This window comes from Podarcis muralis, chromosome 12, assembly GCF_964188315.1.
Source record: "Podarcis muralis chromosome 12, rPodMur119.hap1.1, whole genome shotgun sequence".
NCBI classification, from domain to species: Eukaryota; Metazoa; Chordata; class Lepidosauria; order Squamata; family Lacertidae; genus Podarcis; species Podarcis muralis.
In genome coordinates, this window is record NC_135666.1 from 32,866,430 (window position 1) to 32,891,106 (window position 24,677).

The 24,677-nt window shown below is 41.7% G+C and overlaps 1 protein-coding gene across 2 annotated transcripts in view; it reads right to left on the minus strand.

The window, feature by feature from the left end:
- Positions 1–2,558: 2,558 nt before the first annotated feature.
- The window catches only part of AGMO (alkylglycerol monooxygenase), a 117,967-nt gene continuing 95,848 nt past the window's right edge, over positions 2,559–24,677 (minus strand). Inside the window, exons 13-14 of one of the 2 annotated variants that reach the window (XM_077936983.1) lie at positions 10,177–10,371; positions 2,559–4,776 (exon numbers count right to left, since the gene is read on the minus strand). In XM_077936983.1, coding sequence (XP_077793109.1) covers positions 4,696–4,776; positions 10,177–10,371 — 276 coding nt within the window. In that variant the 3' untranslated portion in view covers positions 2,559–4,695. The remainder of the gene's footprint in view (positions 4,777–10,176; positions 10,372–24,677) is intronic. The other variant, XM_028750977.2, reaches the window with a different exon arrangement.

Below are 24,677 nucleotides of genomic sequence, written 5' to 3' on the forward strand. Positions count from 1 at the left end.
CATGTCAAAACATGACATGTTTCCTACAGTTGCCCATGAAGATGGCACAAAATGTGCAAAAACGCAGCCTGTGGCTTGAGGAAAGCTATGTGGCTGCTCTCATATCTGACTTAAACCTGACTCAAGTGTGGTTTTATTTCATACAATTGTTTTTTATCTGCCACCTTTCTCGACCCAGATATGCCAGAACTGTAAATGCAAAATGTCTAGAGTTTGGTCCTCCTAATTATGGTATCCATAGCATCTGGTGTGGTGGAGTCGAGTCATGGAGCAACCCTGACACCAGCGTCACTCCAACTTACCTGGACAAGACAGAGGCTGGGTGGCTGTGAGGTCAGGGCTGCCTCATCAGGAGGGCTGGATTGGGTCCACCAGTGCACCCATGAAGCCCTGAACTCAATGTCACCCTGGTCCAACCAGATTAGCTGCAGCGATGATGGTGTGAGGAGTTTAGCTCAACGGTTGCTCCCTACTGTGGGGGCCAATACTGTATAAGAATAGACAAAATCTGCCCATTTCAGTTCCTTTTCAGTTTCTCATTTTTCCAATCTCAGTTCACCAAAATCGGCTGATTTTAACTTTTATACATCAGCACACAAAAACATAAGCATTTTTTCTATGGGCAAAGAATCAGGCCAGCCTCCTGCTCTCTCTCGGTGCATGCTTGCTATGGATTTCTCTCAATATGCACATTTTTTGCAATAAATTTCCCCAAATGTGACAATTTTTTGCATGTTATTTTCATGAATATATGCACTTCTACGCACACTTTCCCCATACATACACATCTCTGTACACATTTAGCTATGTTTCAGTTTGTGTGTTGTTTGGGGAAGTATGAATAAGGGAGGCTTGCATTAACCACATTTCCCTCCATTCATTATGGTGTGTAATGTAAAGTGCAGGAATCACAGTTTGTGGATCAGGATTTAACTGGCCACATTTCTGACCTGTAAGAAAAGGGACATCCGAGCAAGGATGATAAGAGAGGATATGAAAGTATATTACAGATCATATCTAGAACCATGGTGAACTACCACTTGCCCTTAAGCCTGGCAATAGAAATTACGCTATTTTTGAGGAGAATAAATGCTATTAAGGGCATCTTTCCAATGGAAGATGGTTGTTTTGAAACAAGGCAGATCAAACCACCAAAATCCCTCTGACATGTCCATTCAGTGGATGAAGATTGGTACGAACAGTCCTGAAAAGACTCAATAAGCACTCCTGGAAAATTGCTTCTTTGCCAGGTTATTCTCAGCTGCTAATTTACATTGCAAAGCATGCATATTCCTAGAGAGAGGGGGAATCTTAACAGTCTGAGTTACATGATGTTTTCCAGTTATAACTATTTGTTTTCATAGAGCCATGAGAAGGCAGCTAAACAACTGGGAAAGTCTATGATGTTCTAGCATAATTCAGTAATTGTATTTATACATTCATACAACTTTTTGTATAAATTAATATGGTTTAAAAATTAATTAAAACAATAGAATCATATCAACACAAAAACAGAGCATCTGTCAAAGCAGCTGATAAAGTGGCAGCATTAAAATCACATCAGATATTAAAAGGACTGGTATATATATATACTTGCCTGGTGCCAAAAAGAAATCAGTGTAGGCCCTAGGCAAGGCTTCAGTTGGCTAGGGCACTCAAAGGTCATCAAGGATGGGGCTATGTAGAAGTGTGGAGCAGGAATTGGTGTCTGAATGGTGCAGCAAGACTGCTTAAAGCAGAGGTAGCTAACATTCTACCCTCCAGATGTTGATAAACTCCAACTTCTATCAGTCCCAGCCATCATGGACAATGGTCAGGGATTATGTCAGCTGCGTTCCAACAATATCTGGAAGGCATCACATTGGCTGCATCTGGTTTACAAGGTGGGACCTAGTGGAGGGGTTGTTGTTTAGAGTCCCTTTCAGACAGGAGGTGTCTTTGGCTGGAACTGTGGGTCTCCAAAGAGAATCCCGGTGTATGGGCAGGTTGACATTGGAGAAGCATTTATTCAGCAACGCAGGTAGAAATAAAAATATTTACCGGTAACTGTGTAACCCTATCAAGGTCCAGCCCGAGACATTTTGCTTCCTGAGGCAAAGGACGAGGCAGCACCTTGCCTCTGCCATGTACAGAAGGCAATTCAAATTAAAGTTGAATCTTTAACATGGGCAAAAGGATACCATCCTTCAAAGAACCAGGATAACTTGGTGGGTGTAGGGCACACCGCATGATGGACACAACTTAGTTCCCTCCAGCATTTGAGGCCCAAGGCAGCTTCCTTACTGTGCCTAATGGTAAAGCTGGCCATGCTCCTATGTCTGACTACTCAGAAGTAAGCCCTACAGGTTTTAATGGGCTTTAAGGCACAATCCAATGCACGGATAATGCAATTTGGCTGGGAATAGGTTTATTAATACGTAAGGTCAACTTAAATCAGTGGAATTTGTCCATCTATACTTACTATAGTGACTGTACTATGTCAGAAGAAAAGTAGTTAGTTGTGGTTCGAGGACCCGATCCCCGCTTGGAGGAATAAAGACAGGTGGACACAGTATATTAGGTTAATGGGCAAGAAAAGGCCACAACTTTATTGATTACAGCAAGTGAGAAGGTATTGGCTTAGGCATTGGACCACGGAAGATTTGACTCCACCCACTCGGAGAGGGGTGAGTCTGAAGAGGGGTTAACCACCAGTAGGGGGAGCCTGTTGATGCTAATACAACTATAAGCTCTCCCCTGATGTCACCGAGGGTTGTGCCATCCCCCCCCCCCCCCGCCACACAGGCATCGGACAGGATTCACGACCGCCGGATTCCTTTAACGGAATACCCATATTTTAAGGGGTAGGCGATGGCCACACCTTGCCCTTCCACACACCAACAACACATTCCAATGCCTAACTGCCAAATACCAAGAAAGTTGTGACGATTGCTACGAGGTAAGCAAAAAAAACCCAAAAGGCCGGTGCCAATTTGCCAGTTGGAAAAAATTCCTACCAGGCCCCCTGGGCAACCTGGGCAACCAACCATAGGTCCATAGGAAGGTCAAGAGAAAAGCTAAGCCCTAAGCCCTAAGGGAGTGGTGGGTGGGTGACTCGAGACGAAAAGGTGTGCAAATGGGCTGAATGGCTGGCGCGGCTGCATCTTGAGCAGCAAACCACGCCCCCACCAAGCCGCCCAATTGGGTGCTCAACCGGGGGCATGGCACGCCAGCCATGTGAATGGGGCAGGGGGCATAATGCCCCCTGCGTGACGTGGGAATCATCTCCTGCCCACAACACCTCCCCTCCAGAAGGAGGAGAGGCTTTTTCCCCCCCAGGCATGCCATTTATGAGTTTCATCAATAGTTCAAAAGTTTTCCACATATGGTTGCACATGAGTGGAATTGATGCAAAGTACTCCTTTTACATTATGTATGAGAAGGTTTGCGACACCCTGAATAAAATAGAATAAAACAATTTGAGGCTTCTTAACTGTTTCAAAAAATAAAATTGCAGTAAATGAACATTAAAAAAACAAAACCAACTCCATAGATTTCTACCACATCTCTGGAATGTACGTCAGCTATAATTATGACCTTGAGTAAGAGGCAGGCAGTGAGTTGGCCAAATTTGCTGAGGACACCAATTTTTTCAGGGTGGTCAGACAAAAAGGGATTGCAAAAGAGCTCCAGAAAGATCTTTCCAAACTGGGTGACAAGGGATCTTGGGTTCATGGTGAATAGCTTGATGAGAATGTTGGATCAGTGTGGGAAAAGCTGTGAAAAATGTGAATTCCATGTCAGGGATCATTAGGAAAATAAAACTCTCATAATCAGGATATTATTATAGAAATCTATGAAATCATTATAGAAATCTACTGGAATGTTGTACATATGCCAATAAAGGTTTGAGAGAGAGAAATCTAGGATGTAACTACACTTGGGATACATCATGCAATAATTGTCACCAGATCACACAGAGCTGGAAAAGGAGCCATTAAAATGACCAAAGGTCTAGAATAACTCCTCTATGAATAAAGGTTACAACAAGTGAGCCTTTTTAGTTTGGGGGGGGGGGAAGGGCAGAAAGGCGGGCATAGTAGAGGTATACAAACTTTTGTGGTACCTTGGATTACAGACACTTTGGGTTGCATTTTTTCAGGTTACGGACCGCCGAAACCCGGAAGTACCAGAATGGGTTACTTCCGGGTTTTGGTGGTCGCACATGCGCAGAAGTGCCAAATCGTGCTTTGCACATGCGCAGAAGTGCCAAATCACAACCCGCGTGTGCACAGACATGGATTGCGAACGCTGTGGGTTGCAAACGTGCATCCCACATGGATCACGTTCACAACCCGAGCATCCACTGTACTTCTTCACACAGTGCAGTTACCGTAAATTATGGAAATTCACAGCCATGTGATGTAATGATGGCTACCAACTTGGACACATTAAAAGGAGATAAGACAAATTCATGGAGGAAAATGCTCTAAATGGCTACTAGTCACGATAGCCACACACTTCCCCAAGTATTAGTCTTTGAATACTTGTTGCTGGGGATGATGAATCAGAGAACACTACTGTGCTCATATTCTGCTTGAAGGGTTCCCATGGGCATCTGGTAGGCCACTGTTGGATGTTGGATTAGGTGGACCTCTGGGTCTGATCTAGAAAGGCTCTTGCATTCCTAATGTGAAGATTTGGACATATTTCTTTTCAGTGCTGCTTTGCTACGCTTGAGGTGAGTTTCTTCATCATTTGTATTCCCCAAAAAGCAATGCAGAGTGAAAACAACACCTGTAGTATATGAAAGAGAGAGAGAGAGAGAGAGAGAGAGAGAGAGAGAGAGAGAGAACTTCATTTCAATATTTTTTTTATTATAAATTAAACCAAGGAATAGAATAAGGCATGCTGTCAAATTATTGTTGACATTTCCATTCCACCTTAAGGAGCAGACGTGTGGAATTGTTGTGTGTCACATGTCTGTTTACATTTCAGCACAGTATGCTGGGAACTTCCATTGTGTATAGCTTTTGTTTTTAACTGTTCTGAGACGACAAGAGTGACACACAGCATGTTTCTTTGTCCTGATTTATGATTAATAAATCTGTAGTTGTAGTATGCTTCCACAAGCCTCACACCTATTCTGTGTGCACAGTTCAGAAGCCCAGGTCGCTGATTTATGTCGGAGCAGAGGTGATGGTCTTTGCAGCGGGACGGCTGGAAGGGAACAGCCCAACTGGGCCTAGCCAGCTGGCCTCCCATTAGACATAATTGTTTATTATGTTAGACTAGAAGTTTTTGTTAGGGACGCGGGTGGCGCTGTAGGTAAAACCTCAGCACCTAGGACTTGCCGATCGCATGGTCGGCGGTTCGAATCCCCGCGGCGGGGTGCGCTCCCGTCGTTCGGTCCCAGCGCCTGCCAACCTAGCAGTTCGAAAGCACCCCCGGGTGCAAGTAGATAAATAGGGACCGCTTACCAGCGGGAAGGTAAACGGCGTTCTGTGTGCTGCGCTGGCTCACCAGATGCAGCTTGTCACACTGGCCACGTGACCCGGAAGTGTCTGCGGACAGCGCTGGCTCCGGGCCTATAGAGTGAGATGAGCGCACAACCCTAGAGTCTGTCAAGACTGGCCCGTACGGGCAGGGGTACCTTTACCTTTACCTAGAAGTTTTTAAGCAGAGACTGAAAGTCCACCTTTGATGGCTGCTGTGGTATCAGCAGAGGTTTCTACTAGATCAGTCTCCCCCAACCTTCATCCTCCAGATGTTTTGTATGACATCTCCCATCAGCTCCAATCAGCGTGGCTAATGGTAAGACATGATGGAAGTGGCAGTTGAAAACATCATCAGGTTGGAGAAGGCTGCACTAGATGACCTATGAGATGCCTTCCAACTCTGTTAATCTTTAACATGCAGCAGTCGGCTGGAAGGGCCTGTGGTGCGCAGCAAAATGAAGGGGCCACTTTTGCAATCCAGTGAGTTCCTACTCTCTCTCAGTTGCAAAAGTGCCACTCCTATTTCACTGCAAAGGTGGAAAAATTTCCATGCGCACACACTTCAACACACAATTTTCTGTGCTTGTCTTTATCCAGAGAAAGGCTAGGTGAAAAAAAAAACCCCAAAGCTGTTCATGGTGCTTAAATCTCTTTATGTAGCTATAATTGCATGTGCTCCTGTAACTATTTATCAAAGAAAGATCACACCACATTTCTGAAATATGCATTAAATATAAGGCGGTTTTAAATATAGGCTTCATTTTAAAAAGAACATTTCTACAATGGTGCCGAAACCACAGTGTTCTTTAAGGGGAGTAATGACTGGATGATGGTGGTCCTGAGGCACAACTGTGACTGTGGGTTGTTAAATCCCAAGAAGTGTTCTCAGTTGAGATTCTGATAGCTATTATTATATGAAGGGGAAATCCTTTAAAAGTGTGCATTTGCGCCCCCCCCCGCCCCAAATGTGGTGATGCAAAAGAATATCCATCTTTATTGTGTGTTTCTAAATGCCATGAGCGTTTAGAGGGGGAGCGTATTAAATAAAAGAATGAGATGCCTTGTGTCACGGAATCTGTTTGATTTTCATTTAAAAAGGAAAACAAAAGCACGCCGTATTCAAAGCCGAGCACATTCAAGGTTTTATGCCTTCAGTACAGAAGGCACGATACACTAGTAATGAGTCAAGATCATACTGCAAAGTAAGATTTGCTTTCCAGTTTCTAAGATGGATTCTGGGTCTAATTTAGCATGACAATCCCGAAGAAACTTGACAGCAGAGTCAGGAGAAAGGGTGATGGAATGCACACATCCACCCATCGCTCATGCCTTCGTAACCTCAAGACTGCCCTTCAAGGTTGGTTAGTGAGCTGCAGCTGAAGCAGAACATAACCACTAACCCCTTGGAACGGAGTAGGCTGCTGGAGTGTATTATGCACATGCCCCAGATCAACACTGATTTTGCAGGCTCGATTTGAAGTACTGGTTTTGGCTCACATAGCTTTCCATAGCTTGGCCCAACAAGCACACAATCCTCTGCCACATGTGTTGTTCAAAACAGGGCAGCCTGTGTCTGGAATCAAGTTTTGGTTAAATCATGGACTAGGTGGGCAGCCTTGGATAATTTATACATATTAATTGCCTCCTGCACTATGTTCCCAACATAATAGTTAAGAGCCTCTATGCATGCTCTGTTATCAGTGATAGAGCACGTTTTGCCCATCCCAGGTTCAGTCTCAGGGGCTGGGAATGACTCCTGTCTGAAACCCTAAGAACCAATGCCAGTCGCTGTAGGCCTGTCTTCCCCAACCTGGTGTGTGCCAGGTCTTGTTGGAATACAACACCCATCATACCTGGTATCATACCTAAGGTTTGCAGAAGAAAAGAAGAATCTGTAGAAAAACCCTAAGGATGGAAACTCAACACAGGCCTATGGTGTCTCCAAATATCTTAGTGTGCATACATGTTCATACTGAAGATGTTCGTTGAGGAGTGCCAATGCACAGGCAAAGCCACTACACGCATAGGGAATTCTAAAAAAATGTCAGCCCTGCTGTCATAATTCTAGTCACGCAGAGCTGTCACAAATATTACAGTGGTACCTCGGGTTACATACGCTTCAGGTTACAAACACTTCAGGTTACAGACTCTGCTAACCCAGAAATAGTACCTCGGGTTAAGAACTTTGCTTCAGGATGAGAACAGAAATCGTGCTCCGGCAGCGCAGCGGCAGCAGGAGGCCCCATTAGCTAAAGTGGTGCTTCAGGTTAAGAAGAGTTTCAGGTTAAGAACGGGCCTCCAGAACGAATTAAGTACTTAACCCGAGGTACCACTGTACAGTGAATGGGGGAAGCCCTTGATACCTCAGAACTCTATGTGAGCACAGAAGCCCCAGCAAAGTTCTGAATCAGATTGGCAATGCAGAAACAGCCATACAAATATCCCTGCCATGCAATAAACCTGCCCCCTTCACTCTATACTAGCATGAATAGTTCTTTCAAATGATCCGAAGCTATTTATAGTAGTACATAGTTTGTAACCAGTTCATAATCTGTAGCTTCCCACAGACACTGTGCCCTTAAAACTAATGGTTGAATACACACAACCTTAGTTATCACAAAAGTCTCTTATCCCTAAAACCAAACTTCAAGGAGGGGGGGGGGAATAAAAGGAGACTCTTATTCCTGCAGTGTTAAACACTGCCCTCTGGTGGTCCAGGAAAAGATGAACTAGCTAACACTTTCCTATGAGTTGTAAAATACAGCTTCTCCACTATTTTCATTAAGGCACGAGCTCTTACATAACACACAAGGACAAAATGCTCTCTACCTGAATACATGTTCTAACAGCATAAAAACCTGCCAACCATTTGATTTGATTCCAAGCTCCAGCATAGTTTAAACAGGGAAAATCTGTTCAATGTCATAATATGGGATGGGGAAACAAGGCTTCTTATATCACCTACAGTTTAGAAATAGGTGGAAGCTAATATGTGTTAGCAGCAATATGAGTGGTTAAACCCCAAACTCTGCTTCTTGTGAAAGTATTTTATCTTTCAGAAAGTATTTTATCTTTTCAGAATTTCATATGCAATTCACGTTTCAACTTTTTGCATGTTTTGACACTGCTATCAAATACATTTAAATACAATTACATCAATAGTAACTGGCTATCACATTGGCTATTGCTATCACAGCCTTCAATGAGAAAACATACATACTAGCATGGAATACACAGAATCCAACAACATATTTTCTTCTCATTTTTTGGCACCTGTCAGCAATATCAGCAATATAGTCCAATGGCAACCATATTTAATGTGAAAAATCATTAATGTACTATATATTAAACAAAAAACACCCTTGGCTACAATTTTGAGACCATTAATCTGTGTTCTATTGCAATGGATTTTTCAAGATTGATACAAAAGTCTAAGTAAGGAAGGCATTGCCATCCCTTAGTGCCCCAACCTATGACCCACTTAAAGGACCATACATCTGTGCTAGAAAGGAGATCATATTAGATGAAAATAGGGAGATGTCAGCAGTCAAAATAACCACAGTATCCACAGTATACCTGGACAGCAAAATTGAGTCAGGACATTTTGGTGAAGGAAATTATCCAACAGTTTCTGGGGAAAGGGGTCACAATAAATAGCAGCACTGGAAAGTCCCGTCCCCCACCGCGTTCTTTATTTGTTTCCTTTTGTGGAGTTCCTATGTTGGCAGAATAGCCACCATTTTGTATTCCCCCCCCCCAGTGCCTCTGAAGCAACATTGTTCCAGGGCATTGTGAAGAAAATGGTGGCAAGCACACACACAAAATGCAGAATACAGTGGTACTTCGGGTTACATACGCTTCAGGTTACATACGCTTCAGGTTACAGACTCCACTAACCCAAAAATAGTGCTTCAAGTTAAGAACTTTGCTTCAGGATGAGAACAGAAATCGTGCTCCAGTGGCACAGCAGCAGTGGGAGGCCCCATTAGCTAAAGTGGTGCTTCAGGTTAAGAACAGTTTCAGGTTAAGAACAGACCTCTGGAACGAATTAAGTACTTAACCCGAGGTACCACTGTATTTAGAAAAGTGTTCATCTTCCGAGGAAGCAGATTTTCAAAAGATTTCTCAGAAGATTATCTTTCTGATAAATTTCAGTTCATCTCTTGAAGGTGGCCAGCTATTTGTGTTTGTTGTGGTAGCTACATTGGTGAATTCAACAGCTATGGGATAGCACCTTATTAAAATGTGATACTTTGTAAAGAGGTGACTTTACAAGCGTAATAAGAGCCTTGCTGGATCAGGCCCATCTCTCCCCGCATCCTGTTCTCACATTGGCCAACCTATCGGAAACAATGAACCAGAGTAACACACGGACAAGCCAACTGCAGTTTTTGCCTGAAACAAATTATATAAATAAGAGGGGTGGTTTGAAAGTAGTATGCTGATCCCTTCTTTTTCTCGTAATACATTTGCATCCCTACCCACTAGCTTAAAATCATCAATCTGGGTGTCCCCCCCATTCCCTTTTTAAATTATAACCAAACTGAACCAAACACAGCTCTCCGCCCCCGCCCCCCAAGCATATAGTTGTATCCTGGCAAAGCTTGTTATTGTTTTGCTTCTATGTCAAAGGGATGCCTGAAGTCTCAACAATTGTTAACCTCTCCCATGGTGTGCTAACAAGAGGTCAGATGCTCACATGTGTGTTGCAGCTTGGGGAATTGCTCTCGGTGTTCTGCCAGGGAAAGGGACCGCCCGAATGCTTTCTCTCATAAGTTCTAAGCCATAAACTGCATCCTACTTGACGAGCTGTGCCAAAAGTGGACCCAAGGGTACGCAGAGACTTGGCTGATGGGAAAAATGAGTGCTTCCTATGGAAGCTACAGCTGTGTTCCTGAGAGAGGGAGAGAGGAGAGGGAGAGAAAACAGGCAGATGCCGGAATCCCACCCCCCACCCCACTTTCCGTTTCTTGACTACCTGTTCTGGCAAGAGTTCCAATAAAGGGGAAAGAAAACACCAGGCGCCCAGCTGCTTTAAATAAGCCTTGAAAACACAGGTAATGGTTGCATAAACACGGGGGGGGGGGGAGGGAGTGAAAAGCACCCCCCAGCACTTAAAGCTATTGTTTAAAAAGGTGTAAGTATGCACAAACATTCCCATTCTCAAGCAGAAATTTTACGACCAGGCTAAAGCCTTTGATTATAAAATCAGGCCCAATTCACACTAATAAGCATTTAAGAGCTGCTTGAAATCTCAGTAATGTCGAAACGGTTCCAATTTGTGAGGAGCTGCGTCTATAGCTGTCTACCGTGCAGATCCACCGCTTGCCAAACTCTTTCGCCATACACTGTAAACCATTCACTGCAAAGCATAACAACAAAGACAGCTGGACAAGTGACTTCTTGAAATTACCCACCCTATTTATGTGTAGAGAGATGGGAAGACAGAGATCAGTTCACTAAATTCATACAGGGGGAGAAGAAATTCTCCAACATTTTATTGATGGAGCAGAGCACTCAGCACAGTCAATAGGACAATGTTTCTTATTTCTTAAGGTGTTTGATTGTTTTTTCTGCCACTACAACAAGCAACAGCAAAAATATATACTTAGAAATTTCAATAAATTTCAACTAGTTCTATCAATGAATGTGGTTGGAAACCACATTTGCGAAATCAGTGCATTCACGTCAAGTATTGACAGCGGTTGGGCTCAACATTCAGAGCCCGCCTCAATACCATATGAAGGAATCACCACAGTTGCTTATCTTTCCTCTTCAAAATTCTGACTCTACCAGGAAAGATCTTATGTTATCTAAATAAACATTAAGCCATTTTTTTTTAAAAAAAATGTCTAGTATTAAGGTGCTTTAGTTGAAATTCCTTCATTGCTGGTTGTTGGACAAGATGACCCATGGGGTCCTTCCCAATTCTACAATTCTGGGATTCTAGGGTGTAGGATCAAAAAATAGGAAATGGGATGTAACTCAGTGGTAGAGTATATGCTATCTTTGCAGAAGGTCCCATGCCTTATTTCTGGCATCTGTACCAAAAAAAGGTTATCTGTTAGGGTTGGTGGGCAAAGACATATACCACATATGAAAAAAAAACAATCTTTTTATATGCAACAACAGCTGCCAGGGTAGTAATTGCCACTAAATGGAAATCTCAGGACACACCAACAAAGGAAGAGTGGATTTGTAAATTAAGTGAGTATATAGAATTGGCAAAATTATCTTCAATTATAAGCTATCAATCAAATCAAAAGTTAAGAATGGAGTGGAAGTATTTCGAAGATTATATGTCAAAATATTGTTCTAAAAATGACATGTTAATAGGTTTAGAATAAAAAATGTAAGCAATAACAAAACCAATAAAGAAAGAAGGAAAAATCAGAATGTAACAATTTATTATAGAATGCAAGGGAAAAAGGTAGAAAGAAATATAAAGAAGTTGAATTGCTGTGGAGGGAAGTAGAGGATGGATGGCAGGTGTTATGGCTATCAGGTGGTTGCTCGAGAGCAATCAGGCAAGATGCCTCACTGGTCTGTTCTAAAGCTTTATTAGTGGTGCTAAAAACCTTTACAATGCAGAGCGCCTCTATTCCATGTCTTGCTCATTCACTAGCAGAATCTGAGAGTGGGCGGTCCTTGAATCTTCCCCAGCAGAGTAGTCTCTTGACCCCCAGTCTACGCCTCCCCTCTCTGCATGAAAGCCTACTGCGCAAGGAAGACTTGGGTAAAGGGGAACCTCCCTCCTCCCCGCTTTGTTCAGGCAAGGTGTCCTGGCACCGCCTTGCATCCTCCGAGCCCTGCATCTGCTCCCCACTAGAGGCGTGGCTTCCTTCCTCTGCTGAGGAAGTGCTGCTTCCCACGATCTTTGGGGGCTCTCTGTAATCCATCCACCTTTCCCCCTGAGCCGATGGCAGTTCCCTGACAGTGGGTTTTATAATTAAGTAGTTGTTGTTATTTAGATATTATATTTTATGTGAGGGAATCATTGGAATTTTGATTATTATGTATATATGTTAAGTTTCAATAAAGATCTTTTTTTGGGGGGGGGAAGGTTAAGCATCGGGCAATGTCAATGATCTCTGTGGGATACCTGGATAGCTGTTGTCAGTCAAAGCAATTAGCTCTGCTCACTTTAATACTGCTTTGCATGTTAACGAAAAGTACATTTGAGATAGGACCCTTTTCTGTTCTTTTCAGTCCATAACTGATTTGCAGCCGTTACAAACAATTCTTGGTTTTAAAAGCATTATTGATATCAATTTAGAACATTTATTAACATGCAGGTACATTTTCATAAACACAAGTATGGCTACTCCTCTGTCACCTATGCTTACAGAAACGATATTATTTATTGGTGTGTGTGTGTTTTGTTTAAGAAACAAGTATGTTTGTTTTTGAAGAATTTTAAAACACTCGAATTTCTTTTAAGTGGATGTGTACAATAAATGCATGAAAATGTAATCTGAACCAGTTGAATGCCACGTTATAATTAATCCATACAATGGTAACACAAGTCTCAATAGAGGAATTATGAGATTTTTGTCTCATAGATTAAAAGAAATTTCATTACTTACTTCATAGATTAAAAGAAATTTCATTGGGGCTTACAAGTCCCAAAACTTCTAAGCATATACCACTAATCAATGTTACATATAAAAAGGTGCTTATACATAAATAATTTCTTCACTTTTAATATATTTTATTTTAAAAACATCTTGATATGATTTTATTTTTTGGAATGTTTTTTAACCTGTGTATGGGTGGGATTGAGCCCAGACCAAAATTCCATGCAAAAGGCTGTGTGTGTGAGAGAGAGAGAGGGTGTGTTGAGTGGGAAGTAGCTTGGACCAAAAACATCATGAAACAATGAATAAATCTGAGCCAGTGACTGGGGGTGGGAGAGAAAACTCATACAGAATTCCAGAAAAATACTATTGTACACAAACTATTTCTGAACAAAATTTTCATGTGTAAAAAAAGCTAAGTTTGGAATGGATCGGTTTTATGTTTGTTAGGGCTCTGCTACTGCTGAACCAGGCACAAGGTTCTCCATATCTGCTTTAGCAAACAACTTAAGCCTGTTACAGTCCAAGTACCTGTAGGCTATGAACAATGATGTTCTGCTAAAAGGTGCCCTGTGTAAGTGCATGAATGCTAAAGTGTGCATACACAGTGTGGGGTGGCCATTTCCCCCTTCCCACAGAAGGTTGGCCAATGGTGAATGTAGTAGGCCGAAAAAAGGTTAGCCACTGCAACTCTTGTGTATTTGAAGATGGTGCCTAGCACTGAGCAGCGAAGAACTGAGACGGCAGAATGTCATCTGCAATAGCAATCTCAACTGCAGATTTAAATTGTTCATAGCTTGGAATACCTCTTAATAAAGAGATTGCCTTCCTGCTCACTTAGTGAACTTAGCAGCTGGAAGTAGCAGAGACGAGTATGAGATCAGCTCATTCCCTTTTGCTTTCAAGGCCAAATATTTTACGAAGGATCCTGAAAAGGAAGCCCAGTGCCCCCTCATGATGCTTCATAAAAAAATGGTGTTACAAAGGAAACACAGCCTAGCCTCAGTCTGCAACCACAATACAAAACCTTTGAGATCTAAAGGAAAGTATTGTGGCAAAAGAGATAAAACACATACTTCATAGCATCAGTGGGAGGGGGGGACATTTAATATGCCAGGACTATCACTCTGGCATACTATTCTTTGGGATCTCACTTAAATACTTTTCCCGCATAGGAAATTAAACTCCGTATCTACTCTATGTATCACACAACAGTTCTTATTTGTTAGCAAACTAATAAGGTAACATAATTGAAAGAAACCACTAGAAGTAAGTCTGATATCCCAATTAAAAACAACAACCCTTTATTGACAGGGAAGCTGCACACATTGGTGTACCCTTCTTAGTGGTGAAGGCAGGGACACACTTTTAAATTTACTCATGAGAAAAGCGCCACTGAACACTTGCATAGGACTGCACTGTGAAGTACTACTCTACAATGAAAGCCAACAAACCAAACGGCCAGAAGCAAAAACAGGTCATGAAAAGGACAGAAAGGAACACACAGTATAAGGAAACAGAAATATGTAAAGAAAGATAATCAAATCACAAAGATAACATTGCATGAGCAAGAAGACATAGATAAAGAGAAAAAGAAAAACACGCCTTAAAAATAGTATTGGCAGTTGAGTAAGTACAGTTGATAAACAGAAAGAGGGGGAAATGTATGAAGCACAGGCTTTTCCAACTGACATCAAGCTGAAAATTATTCATGATTCCAGTTTTCAAGAAAAGTTGGTTTTAAATCTTTGTTTTCATTACAATTATTTATATTTACCATATACAATATTAATATTTGGTTGTATTCTTGATATAAAGATGATTCCTATTGGTCTTCAGCATAACTTGGTAACAGACATAACCAATCACAACCCTTTAAGGTGAGTTCATAGAGCATGAGTAAATGTGGGGTCCTCCTAACATGTTTTTTGTTCTGCACCCACCAAATTGTTTGGCTACTATTGCATAAATTACTACATTCATTCTGCTAGGGGAAAGGGGTTAAATTTAATACAGCTGGACAGCTGAACAGCTGCTTTCATGATTTAAATAAAAACAAGCTGAAATCCTTGCTGTCAAATGGGTGATATATGACTTGTAATGGGATGTTTCCAACCTTTTCTTCCATATGGCTGCCTATGTTAGGAAATGCACACAGCCTACAGTCCAGCCAGGTTCCCAGAAAACATCTGGCTCTCATTCCTACTCTGTTAGTTCCAAAGTTGCCTCCCACAAACATAAAATGATTCATAGGGCAACATCCCTTTGCTTCAGGATCCAATTAGGATGCTTCATTGATAATTTTATCATGTGCCACAACTAGAGATACGGGAAAATGGAACACATTCAAAAAAAGTGCTCTCCACAATACAGCTGATTTGGTGTTATCTACATATGATAAAATTAGTATTTCAGGCAATACTTTTGCAGCTGATTTGGAAATAAGGCTTTTCTTTTGTTTTACCTAACAATCTTTTTAATTTTTTTCAGTATTCTCTCATTTTATAATTCGTTCCGCAACAGAAAGAAAGAAAATAGAGCACAGTATATATTTTTCAACAGTAATCAATAGATGATAAGCCCATTGCAATTTGTACCAAATTACGCATTTAATTTTTACAACACACTTTGAATAATGATATTTTGAAAGACATGAACACTAACACTCCAAGGTAGACTCTGCTCTGATCACCACTTGTGCTGGAACTGCAGTGCAGAAGAAGCAAATGCTCTGGCCTATGCTATTGGCCAGGAGACCAAGGGTCACTGAAAGGTTGCAATTCCTGCCTCAGAAGAAGAAAAAGAAGTTGAGATCAGGTTATTTAAAAGACCACATTCTCCCATACAAGCCTGCCTGGGTTTTAAGATTTTGAGAGACACCCATCAGTCAATTTTATTTTTGTTTGTACAGTGGTACCTCGGGTTACATACACTTCAGGTTACATACACTTCAGGTTACAGACTCCACTAACCCAGAAATAGTACCTCGGGTTAAGAGCTTTGCTTCAGGATGAGAACAGAAATCGTGCTCCGGCGGCAGCGGCGTGGCAGCAGGAGGCCCCATTAGCTAAAGTGGTGCTTCAGGTTAAGTACTGTTTCAGGTTAAGAACAGACCTCCAGAATGAATTAAGTACTTAACCCAAGGTACCACTGTATACCACTCTTCATCTGAAGAGCAAACGGTGGTTCACAAAATAAAAAATACTAAATGAAAACAAAAACGACATAATAAAACAAACCAATAACTTTCCTCCCACAAACACATTCAAAAGGCCATACATTGTTTAATCAGCCAAAGCCCAGTTATAGAGAAACATTTTTGCCTAAAGATACGTAAATATATGTGGGGAGTCACTGCAGAAAAGGCCCATTGCAGTGGAGGGGGCACACAAAGAAGGGCCTCAGACTGCACTGGGGCAGTTTGTAGGGTCAATGGGGAGAGGTGGTCCCTGAGATATTGCGGCCCTGAGCTGTCACTTCCATAAGAGTCCCTTGCTGAATGTTCTGAGGTTGGGAATCCTGCCTGCAACATAGCCTCATTCATGCCTAAACACATTCAATGAATACTCGGGAGGAAAAACTGAAAGGAGCTTATGCCACTTTGTTTTCAGAAGAACTCGCTGCTACCTCACTGTGACCCTAGTGAGGTTATGTATGACAGAACCAACCAGTAATTCAGACTGAAGTCTAAACCTGATCTCCTGTTCCTGGACACCATTGATTAGCACCATTGCCAATTATCTGACTTGGTGACTACAGCCTGGGCAGGCTATCAACCACATGGCAGCTTCTGAGCCACATGTACAAATCTTCCCATTACCCAAGAACCACAAGACACATAGCCTTGCAGATGCCGTTTTGCCACTCCTATAGATCTAGCCCAGTGGTTTTATTCCCACACCACTCTCCTTCTAGTCAGCGCATTTGTTTGCGGCTCTTAGAGATGAAAAATGCATGGTTGTATTGTGGTCATAGTGCACAAACACAAAAGGCATGCTTATAAAAAAAGTTATTTCATGATTCACATGTTCTTGAAATCACTGGTAGCTACACTTCAGGGAACAGTGAAGTCATTCTGGCCATTGTTATAACTGTGCAGATAGGGCTGGGAGGGATTCCTGCCTGAAATCTGGGACAGCTGCTGCCAGTCAGTGTAGACAATATGGAGTTAGATAAGGCAGCTTCCTATGTTCTAACTACACATGGTTGCTGATGCTTGATTGATATCATGATAAGAGATAAAGTGGTACCTTGGGTTACATATGCTTCAGGTTACATACGCTTCAGGTTACAGACTCCGCTAACCCGGAAATAGTACCTCAGGTTAAGAACTTTGCTTCAGGGTGAGAACAGAAATCGTGCTCCGGTGGCACAGCAGTAGCAGGAGGCCCTATTAGCTAAAGTGGTGCTTCAGGTTAAGAACAGTTTCAGGTTAAGAACGGACCTCTGGAATGAATTAAGTACTTAACCTGAGGTACCACTGTATACAGTGGTACCTCGCAAGACGAATGCCTCGCAAGACAAAAAACTCACTAGACAAAAGGGTTTTTTTTGTTTTTTGAGCTGCTTCGCAAGACAAATTTCCCTATGGGCATGCTTCGCAAGACGGAAACGTCTTGCAAGTTTGTTTCCTTTTTATTAACACCGTTAATACAGTTGCAACTTGACTTCGAGGAGCAACTCATAGAACGTGGTGTGGTAGCCTTTTTTGAGGTTTTTAAAGACTTTGGTGATTTTTGAATCTTTTCCAAAACCAGACACCGTGCTTCGCAAGACGAAAAAAATCGCAAGACGACAAAACTCGCGGAACGAATTAATTTCGTCTTGCGAGGCACCACTGTATATAATTTTAGCTGATTGAAAACTGCTAACAGTTCATTTTTCTTTGCATTTCTGTTCAGATGCTTCTTTCCCCCAAACTGAACCAAATGCTATCGTGCACCTTTCCTCAAAAATGTCACATTTGCAACAGCAATATCTTCTGACGTCGCCAACATTTCTTTCTGAAACAGTACGTTGTTTGAGTACCTGTACTGCCGTATTAAAAAGGTTCTTAATGGGTGAGAATCAAGGTAGTTTTTGAATGGATCACATTATTTTGACAGGTACGGACATGCCTCTCACAGGGTATGCTTGAAAAATGAATATCAAAGGTAGAACTTTGGATATAAACTATGGATTTATTTCATGCTCTGGTAGTAACAATGAACAGTTAAGTAGGTGGGTTTGTTTTTTCCCTACTGTAAAAGTCCACTTTAATAAGAAAAGGAGGCCCATTTATGAACTCAGTTATACAGTCACACACTCATTTCCTGTATTTATATTTCCAGTTTTCTTTCAAACATATGCCTTCTGAAATTTGTCTTTTAAAGGAATAAGCTGCTATTGAAACTTTGGGGGTTGAAAAAGTATACCTCCTCCAATGCACTTGCGAATTTCATTATATGCAAAAACAGTTTTTAGTTGCAATGGCCAATATTTCAAGGAGGAAGTAAAGGAGAAGGGCAGCGGAAGGTGAAACCCTAGTTTATACTTTCTATGACCTATAAATCTGAATCTTACCCAGATGATAAACAACAATTATTCTCCTAAGGAAGAGGGAATGAAGTAGGTGGGAGGTTATACTGGTGTCAAGAGGAATCCTACAGAGACTGGGCTGAAAACATTTGCAAGAAATTGGCATAGCTACTCACATAGATTTATTTCCCTTACTCTGCTTTTAAATAATGGTTCAAAGGTTCCCTTCACCCGCAGTTACCCCTTCCAATCCTCTATTCCTTCAGACTTAAAACAGAAAATTCATTTAAACTCTAAAAGCAAAACTCTTTTAAAAGCCTGAAAGCAAATTTGAGCTAATCAAAGTAAACAAAACCAGTGCCAGCCAGTAACCCATTCCTTCCAGTAAGGCCAAGGGCCAATTCACATGACCCTCCTTTGCTGACAACAAATATACTTGTTTAGAAAACTGGGTTTAAATATGCTAAGAGAGTGCAGGTTTTGGTGTCCTCGGGTGTCTTCCCGTGTAAAAGTTGGGGTGTCTAGGCGACGTTTCGACGAGGTCTCACTCGTCATCTTCAGGCTGGTGCTTTCGGCTTCTTGTTACTGGAACAGAGCCTAAGAGAGTGTGTATACATCATCATGAGAATGCAGTGCTGAAATGAAGAACCTGTAGCCCTCCAGATGTTGTTGGAATACAACTCTCAGTATCCCTGACCATTGGCCATGCTGGCTGATGCTAATGGACATTGGACTCCTACACATCTGGAGGAGCAGAGGACCCTTTCCCCAATATAGACTGTGGATCCACCAAAAACCTTTCTGAAGTGGACTGAGTGGTAGCATCTGCTCAAATCAGGTCTGGGATTTTGGTTTAGCATGAAGTCATTTTGAGCCCAGGAAAATGGCATGTTGCTCACAAAGGTTGTTTGAATGGACATGGAACAACACTATCCTATAGTGTAGAAGAGTTCCTTCTGACCTATCACGGCTCCAAAATTTGGTCTAGTCAGTCTAGCCTTTCTATACAGGCTCAAATTCTTAGCAAGGAGAGAAACTGTTTCTCACTTTCCCAGGACATTTTGTCACCGACACTTTCTCCCTTAATCTCATACACTTAGCTTCGTTGCAGTGATCCCTTAGACTTCAAGCTGGAGAAAACATAATTTATTTGGGGTGGATTTATAACAGCTAGGAAGTGGAAATATGAAATAGCTCCTGGATTATGTGTTCATCTGTCATCTTATAGATGCAGTCATCTCACAGTTACACTGTTCATTTAGGGAAACCCTATGACAGAGCAGCTCGAACAGGATTTGGATTTCTGCTCATTCAAGATAACTGACATTTATTTTTGACCTGGCTGCTTGCCAAGGTCCATTTGTAGAATAATTCTGTAATCCATCTATTCCAGTGGCAAGGAATGATGTTGCATTCCTTCTGATTTTTATATATATTGCGCCTTTCATTTTAGTATGCATTAGAGATCTCTTCGGGGTGGTTTGATCCTTTCATTAAGAGATTTCTAGTATGCTTGGTGGGAGTTGTTCTGTGGATAATTGCCTACAACTGTGGCTAGCCTTTTGAGAGCTATCCAAGCAATCTTCTATTTGGGGAGCACTGGGGCAGTGTGGCATTTACAAGTGTGCTGTTTTAAAAGGATGTGTACATCTGTACATAAGTGGCTCACCTGGAGGAATGGACCCGCAACTAGCTTATTGAAAGGTGTGTTGCTGCCACTTTAATGAGGAGGAGAGAGCTAGGTCAGCAGGGAGATCAATGTGGTCTCCTCATGGCAGAGCCAATCAGGTGCTCCTATTGAAATACTTTATTGTCACTTGTACAACTTGTATACAGTGAGATTACACGAGCACCCCCCACTCAGCTCTCTTGGTCTTAATTCCCCTCGTCTACTGACGCACACCCACCAAACCCAAAAGTCAGTTGCCCTGTTGTTATCGTTTCATTCAGCAGCCTAACAGCCCATGGATAGAAGCTGTTCTTTACCCTGTTGGTGCAACTAATCATGCTTCTATATCTTCTGCCTGAGGGCAGGAGATCCAGAAAGTGCCGACCAGGGTGTGAATCATCCCTAAGAATTTTCCTTACTCTCCTGAGGCAATGTTCTTCCGCTATTTCATCCAGTGGATTCACGGGACATAATATCTTGTGCTGTATTCACCACCCTCTGTAGGCACTTCCTATCAGATGATATCAAGCCAGCATACCACACTGTGATGCAGTGGAGGACACTTTCTATTGTTGACCGGTAGAAGGAGATCATCAGATGTTGATTGACATTGCCCTTCCCATCACCTAATCCCCGCCTCACCTAGTAAGCAGCAGTGACACACCTGCAGGGAAGCTAGGTGTTGCTGCTCTTCCTCACTGGGTGAGCCACTTCTGCATCTTTACATACGTGACTCACAGTGAATGCAGGCTATAAATCAGGGAGCTCCAGGTGTTGATGGACTCCTTCAGCCGGAGCCATCATGGCCAATGGTAGGAGACAATGAAAATTGTAGTTCAACATCTGGATGCCAACAGGCTTCCTGTCCCTGCTATTAAATGTTAATTAGTTGATTGGTGAGAATGAGAGTGAATTTGCTTTGCTATTGCAATATATTCAATACAAAAAGGTGACTATTCTGCAGTTGATGTTCCTGCTAATCACTCAACCTCCTGTTAAAGTAGATTGGGGGTAAAGCAGAGAACGCAGCAGAAATTTTAATCTTGGAATGAGTAGTGATCCTGTCTCTTTGTTGTTTTTTTAAAGGAAGGCAACATTTTCATCAATTTTCATCAATTGTCCAGGCAATAACAATAGCTAACCAGAGTTATACTTTCATGAGTAGGGCGCCTTTGCTGAATCACAGTATCTGTGAATAGGAGTGGCACTGTTCATTAAGTGAGTTGAGCTGTGTACAAGAAAGAATGTGATAACCAAGGTTTATGTCTTGGCTATCATTAATCAACACACTTGGCAAGAGAACTAGTCCACCACGATTCCCCCTGAAAGGTCATGACGCTCAACGCCTCCTGGCATTCTGATACTCAATACTTGTTAGGGCCTTTTTAAAACAGACTAATATTTTTCTCCATACTTGTCTCTCTCCCAGTCAGAAAACGTGTTTGTTTCTTGTTTCACTGAGGGCTCATCCACATTGCTACTTGTCCTGTGCCTAGAAAACACAGGTCTGAGCATTTTCAGAGCTTTGCCTATGCCCTGCCACTTTCCCATGAAAAACTCTTTAGCACTAAATCACAACAAATAGCAATCCACAGAAAACCTGATCGATGTTTGTTCAAATTCAGCCCTAAATATCATGTTTCCCTGGGGGAAAACAGTGTGGCAAATGGAGTTGTGGATAAGCCCTAAGATATAAAAAGTATAAGACTATCCAAATTTGATATTTTAATGAGTAAATAGGGAACCACACTACCAAAACAATTCACTGTAGCCCTTGGACTGCTTCTGTTCAGAGCTCTAACCCATGATGAATTTATGAATTTTCATACAGTGCTTCCAGACTACAGTCTGAGTTTTCCAAGCACAGTCAAGGGATATTTTATTGTAAGCTACGGAATAGTTTTTGTTCACAATACCTTGCTTTCAACATGGAACCAAGAAACCTAACTGCAATTCTTTGGATCATGGCCAACAAGTATGGCATATCTAAATTTTCCTGTTTAAAATACAGAAGAGAATATTCATTAAAAAAATGTTAACATTACATCTCATTTGTTATTTGGTCAGGACTAATTAATCAATCCATGAAAATGTTTATTCACAAATGCAAAAAGAGTCTTAAGTTGGAGCGGCTTTTCTTCAAAGACTATTTTGATGATTTCTACTTTTGATCAGTTCCAGTTGTATTATTAATGCTCATATGCATGTCTGATGTCTTTATGATTCACTTTTTCCACCCGCTCACTTTCAGGTAACTTGAAAACAGATGAGGTGAAATAAAGGCTATTCCTTGCAGAGCATCAGGATTCTGGAAATGTTCAGGATTGCTTTATTAATTAACTTGAAATCTTCGAGAGAATGGAGAATGTTCATATTGGGGATATAAGAGCCAACTGTACTTATTTGTTTGGCTTCAGTGCCTAAAGATATATGGTCTGTAGGAAAGGGACTATGACAGAATCCATTCAGTTGTGTGGATAATATGTCAAGTAAAAATTTAACTTTAACTTAAACAAAACAACAGAGAGAATTTGTAAACGACTGCATAAACTGTTTAAATTAAGGCCAAAAGTATCAGGTAATACGGCATCAACACACTTAACAGATTTTTGACTACTCAGTTTTTTGGACCAGCTCCCAGTTTAAAAAGTTGGATCAAACTCATCTTTACTTTGCCAAACTGATGGAAACTTTAAAAAAAAGAAACAAAAAAGAAAGAAGAAAGAAAATTGAAGCTCAGTATAAATGGGAAGGAACAACTTGTTTAGTTGTTCAGAAAATTATTAAAATGTATGGACGCCGAAGAAGCTCCTCAACACTTTGGATTAAGAAAATACAAAAGAAAAGAATTATAGAAACCACTGAAAAAAAGTTTTGGAATAGAGGAATGACATCTCAGCTTTACCATAAAGAAAACCATTTCCCCCCAGCACTATGAACATACGAGCGGAAGGAGAACACTGATGGATTATGCTAAAGGCCCATGATGCTCCCATAGTGGCCAATAAGATGCCATATGTAACCTAGCCACAACTTGTTTAGGATTCAAATGCTAAAAGCAAAACTTTAAACTGTACCTGGTACCATACTGGCAACCAGTGCACCTCCTCCAGCAGAGGTGTGGTTTATAAAAAATATTAACTTATTGTTGCTGCTGGCATCTGTCTGTCTCAAGAGACAATGGAGTGTGCCTCCAGGGGTGAACCACAGAGCCTGCTGTGGCTGCAAAGACCGATTAACTCATAAGTGCCACCTTCTGCATTGTTTTTACTATGCTAGCAGCACTGAAGTGACCTCTCCAGGTGCAAGCCTGGGCAGTGTGTATGGAAGTCCTGGGCTGCCCAGACAACATGACCGGCCTCTCAGCCTTGCTGATGTGGCCCAAAGGAAAGCAGAGCAATACATTTGGCACCAGCTTGGCTTCAGGGACTGCCAGAAGGAGGCGTACAAGACACCATCCAACCATCTTAGAGACACCACTCCAGTTTTTTCTTCTCTTGAAGATGTCCTGCAAGACAGCAGATATATTAACATACCACTAATATAAACATGAAATCAAGGCTATCAGTGGCTGCTAGCAACAATGGCTATGCTCTGCCTCTATGGTCAAGGCAGTGTGCTGCTGAATACTAGCTGCTGAAGAATGTAGGAGGCGAGGGTATTCATGAGCTTGGGTGCTGCTTCTGGGCTTCCCATAGGCTTCTGGTTAGCCACTGTGAAAACAGGATGCTGGAGTAAATGGGCCATTCGCCTGATGTAGAAGGCTTTTATGAACTGTAAATCAATTTGGATTATTTGTGTTAAAATATTTATATTACACTCTTCAGTGAAATCCTCAGGTGTCTAACAGAATGAATAAAAACAATTTAGCAAAACTATCTAGTGACATGACTTGCCAAATCCTATCCTTAAGCCCTGAGCAGGTCCTGAGCAAAAATTTAATTTCAGAATAGTTTATATATGGCTTTAAAATACCCATATTTAGATCTCTTCATGCTGGCCACTTTTCCCAGCTTCTGTTGTTCTGAATGCTTTTAAGGAGTATTGAAAGGGGACTGAGAACTAAGAGGTGGGGAACATCTGTGGTCATTCCTTTTCTAACAGGAAAGGTCACATCCCACCCAGGGAGCAGAAGTGACCCTCGTAAAAAATGTAAGTGATCGCGCCTGACCTGCATTGTAAGTATGTTGCTCACCTCTGCTACTTAACCATAATGTGTGTTTCTTGTTAGGGAGCACACAGAGATTGCCTAGCGCCATACAGATATGAAGGCCAGTAGCAGTGCTAAAAGTCAGAAAGTGAAACTTGGAAAAATCAGTGTACGATGAAATCAGTGTATTACCGCTTTATTGCACCAAATGTTTCACATCGAAAGAAAACAAGTAGATGTTAAGTTATGTATGGGTTCACAGCTGTTTTTTAAAATTACACACACGC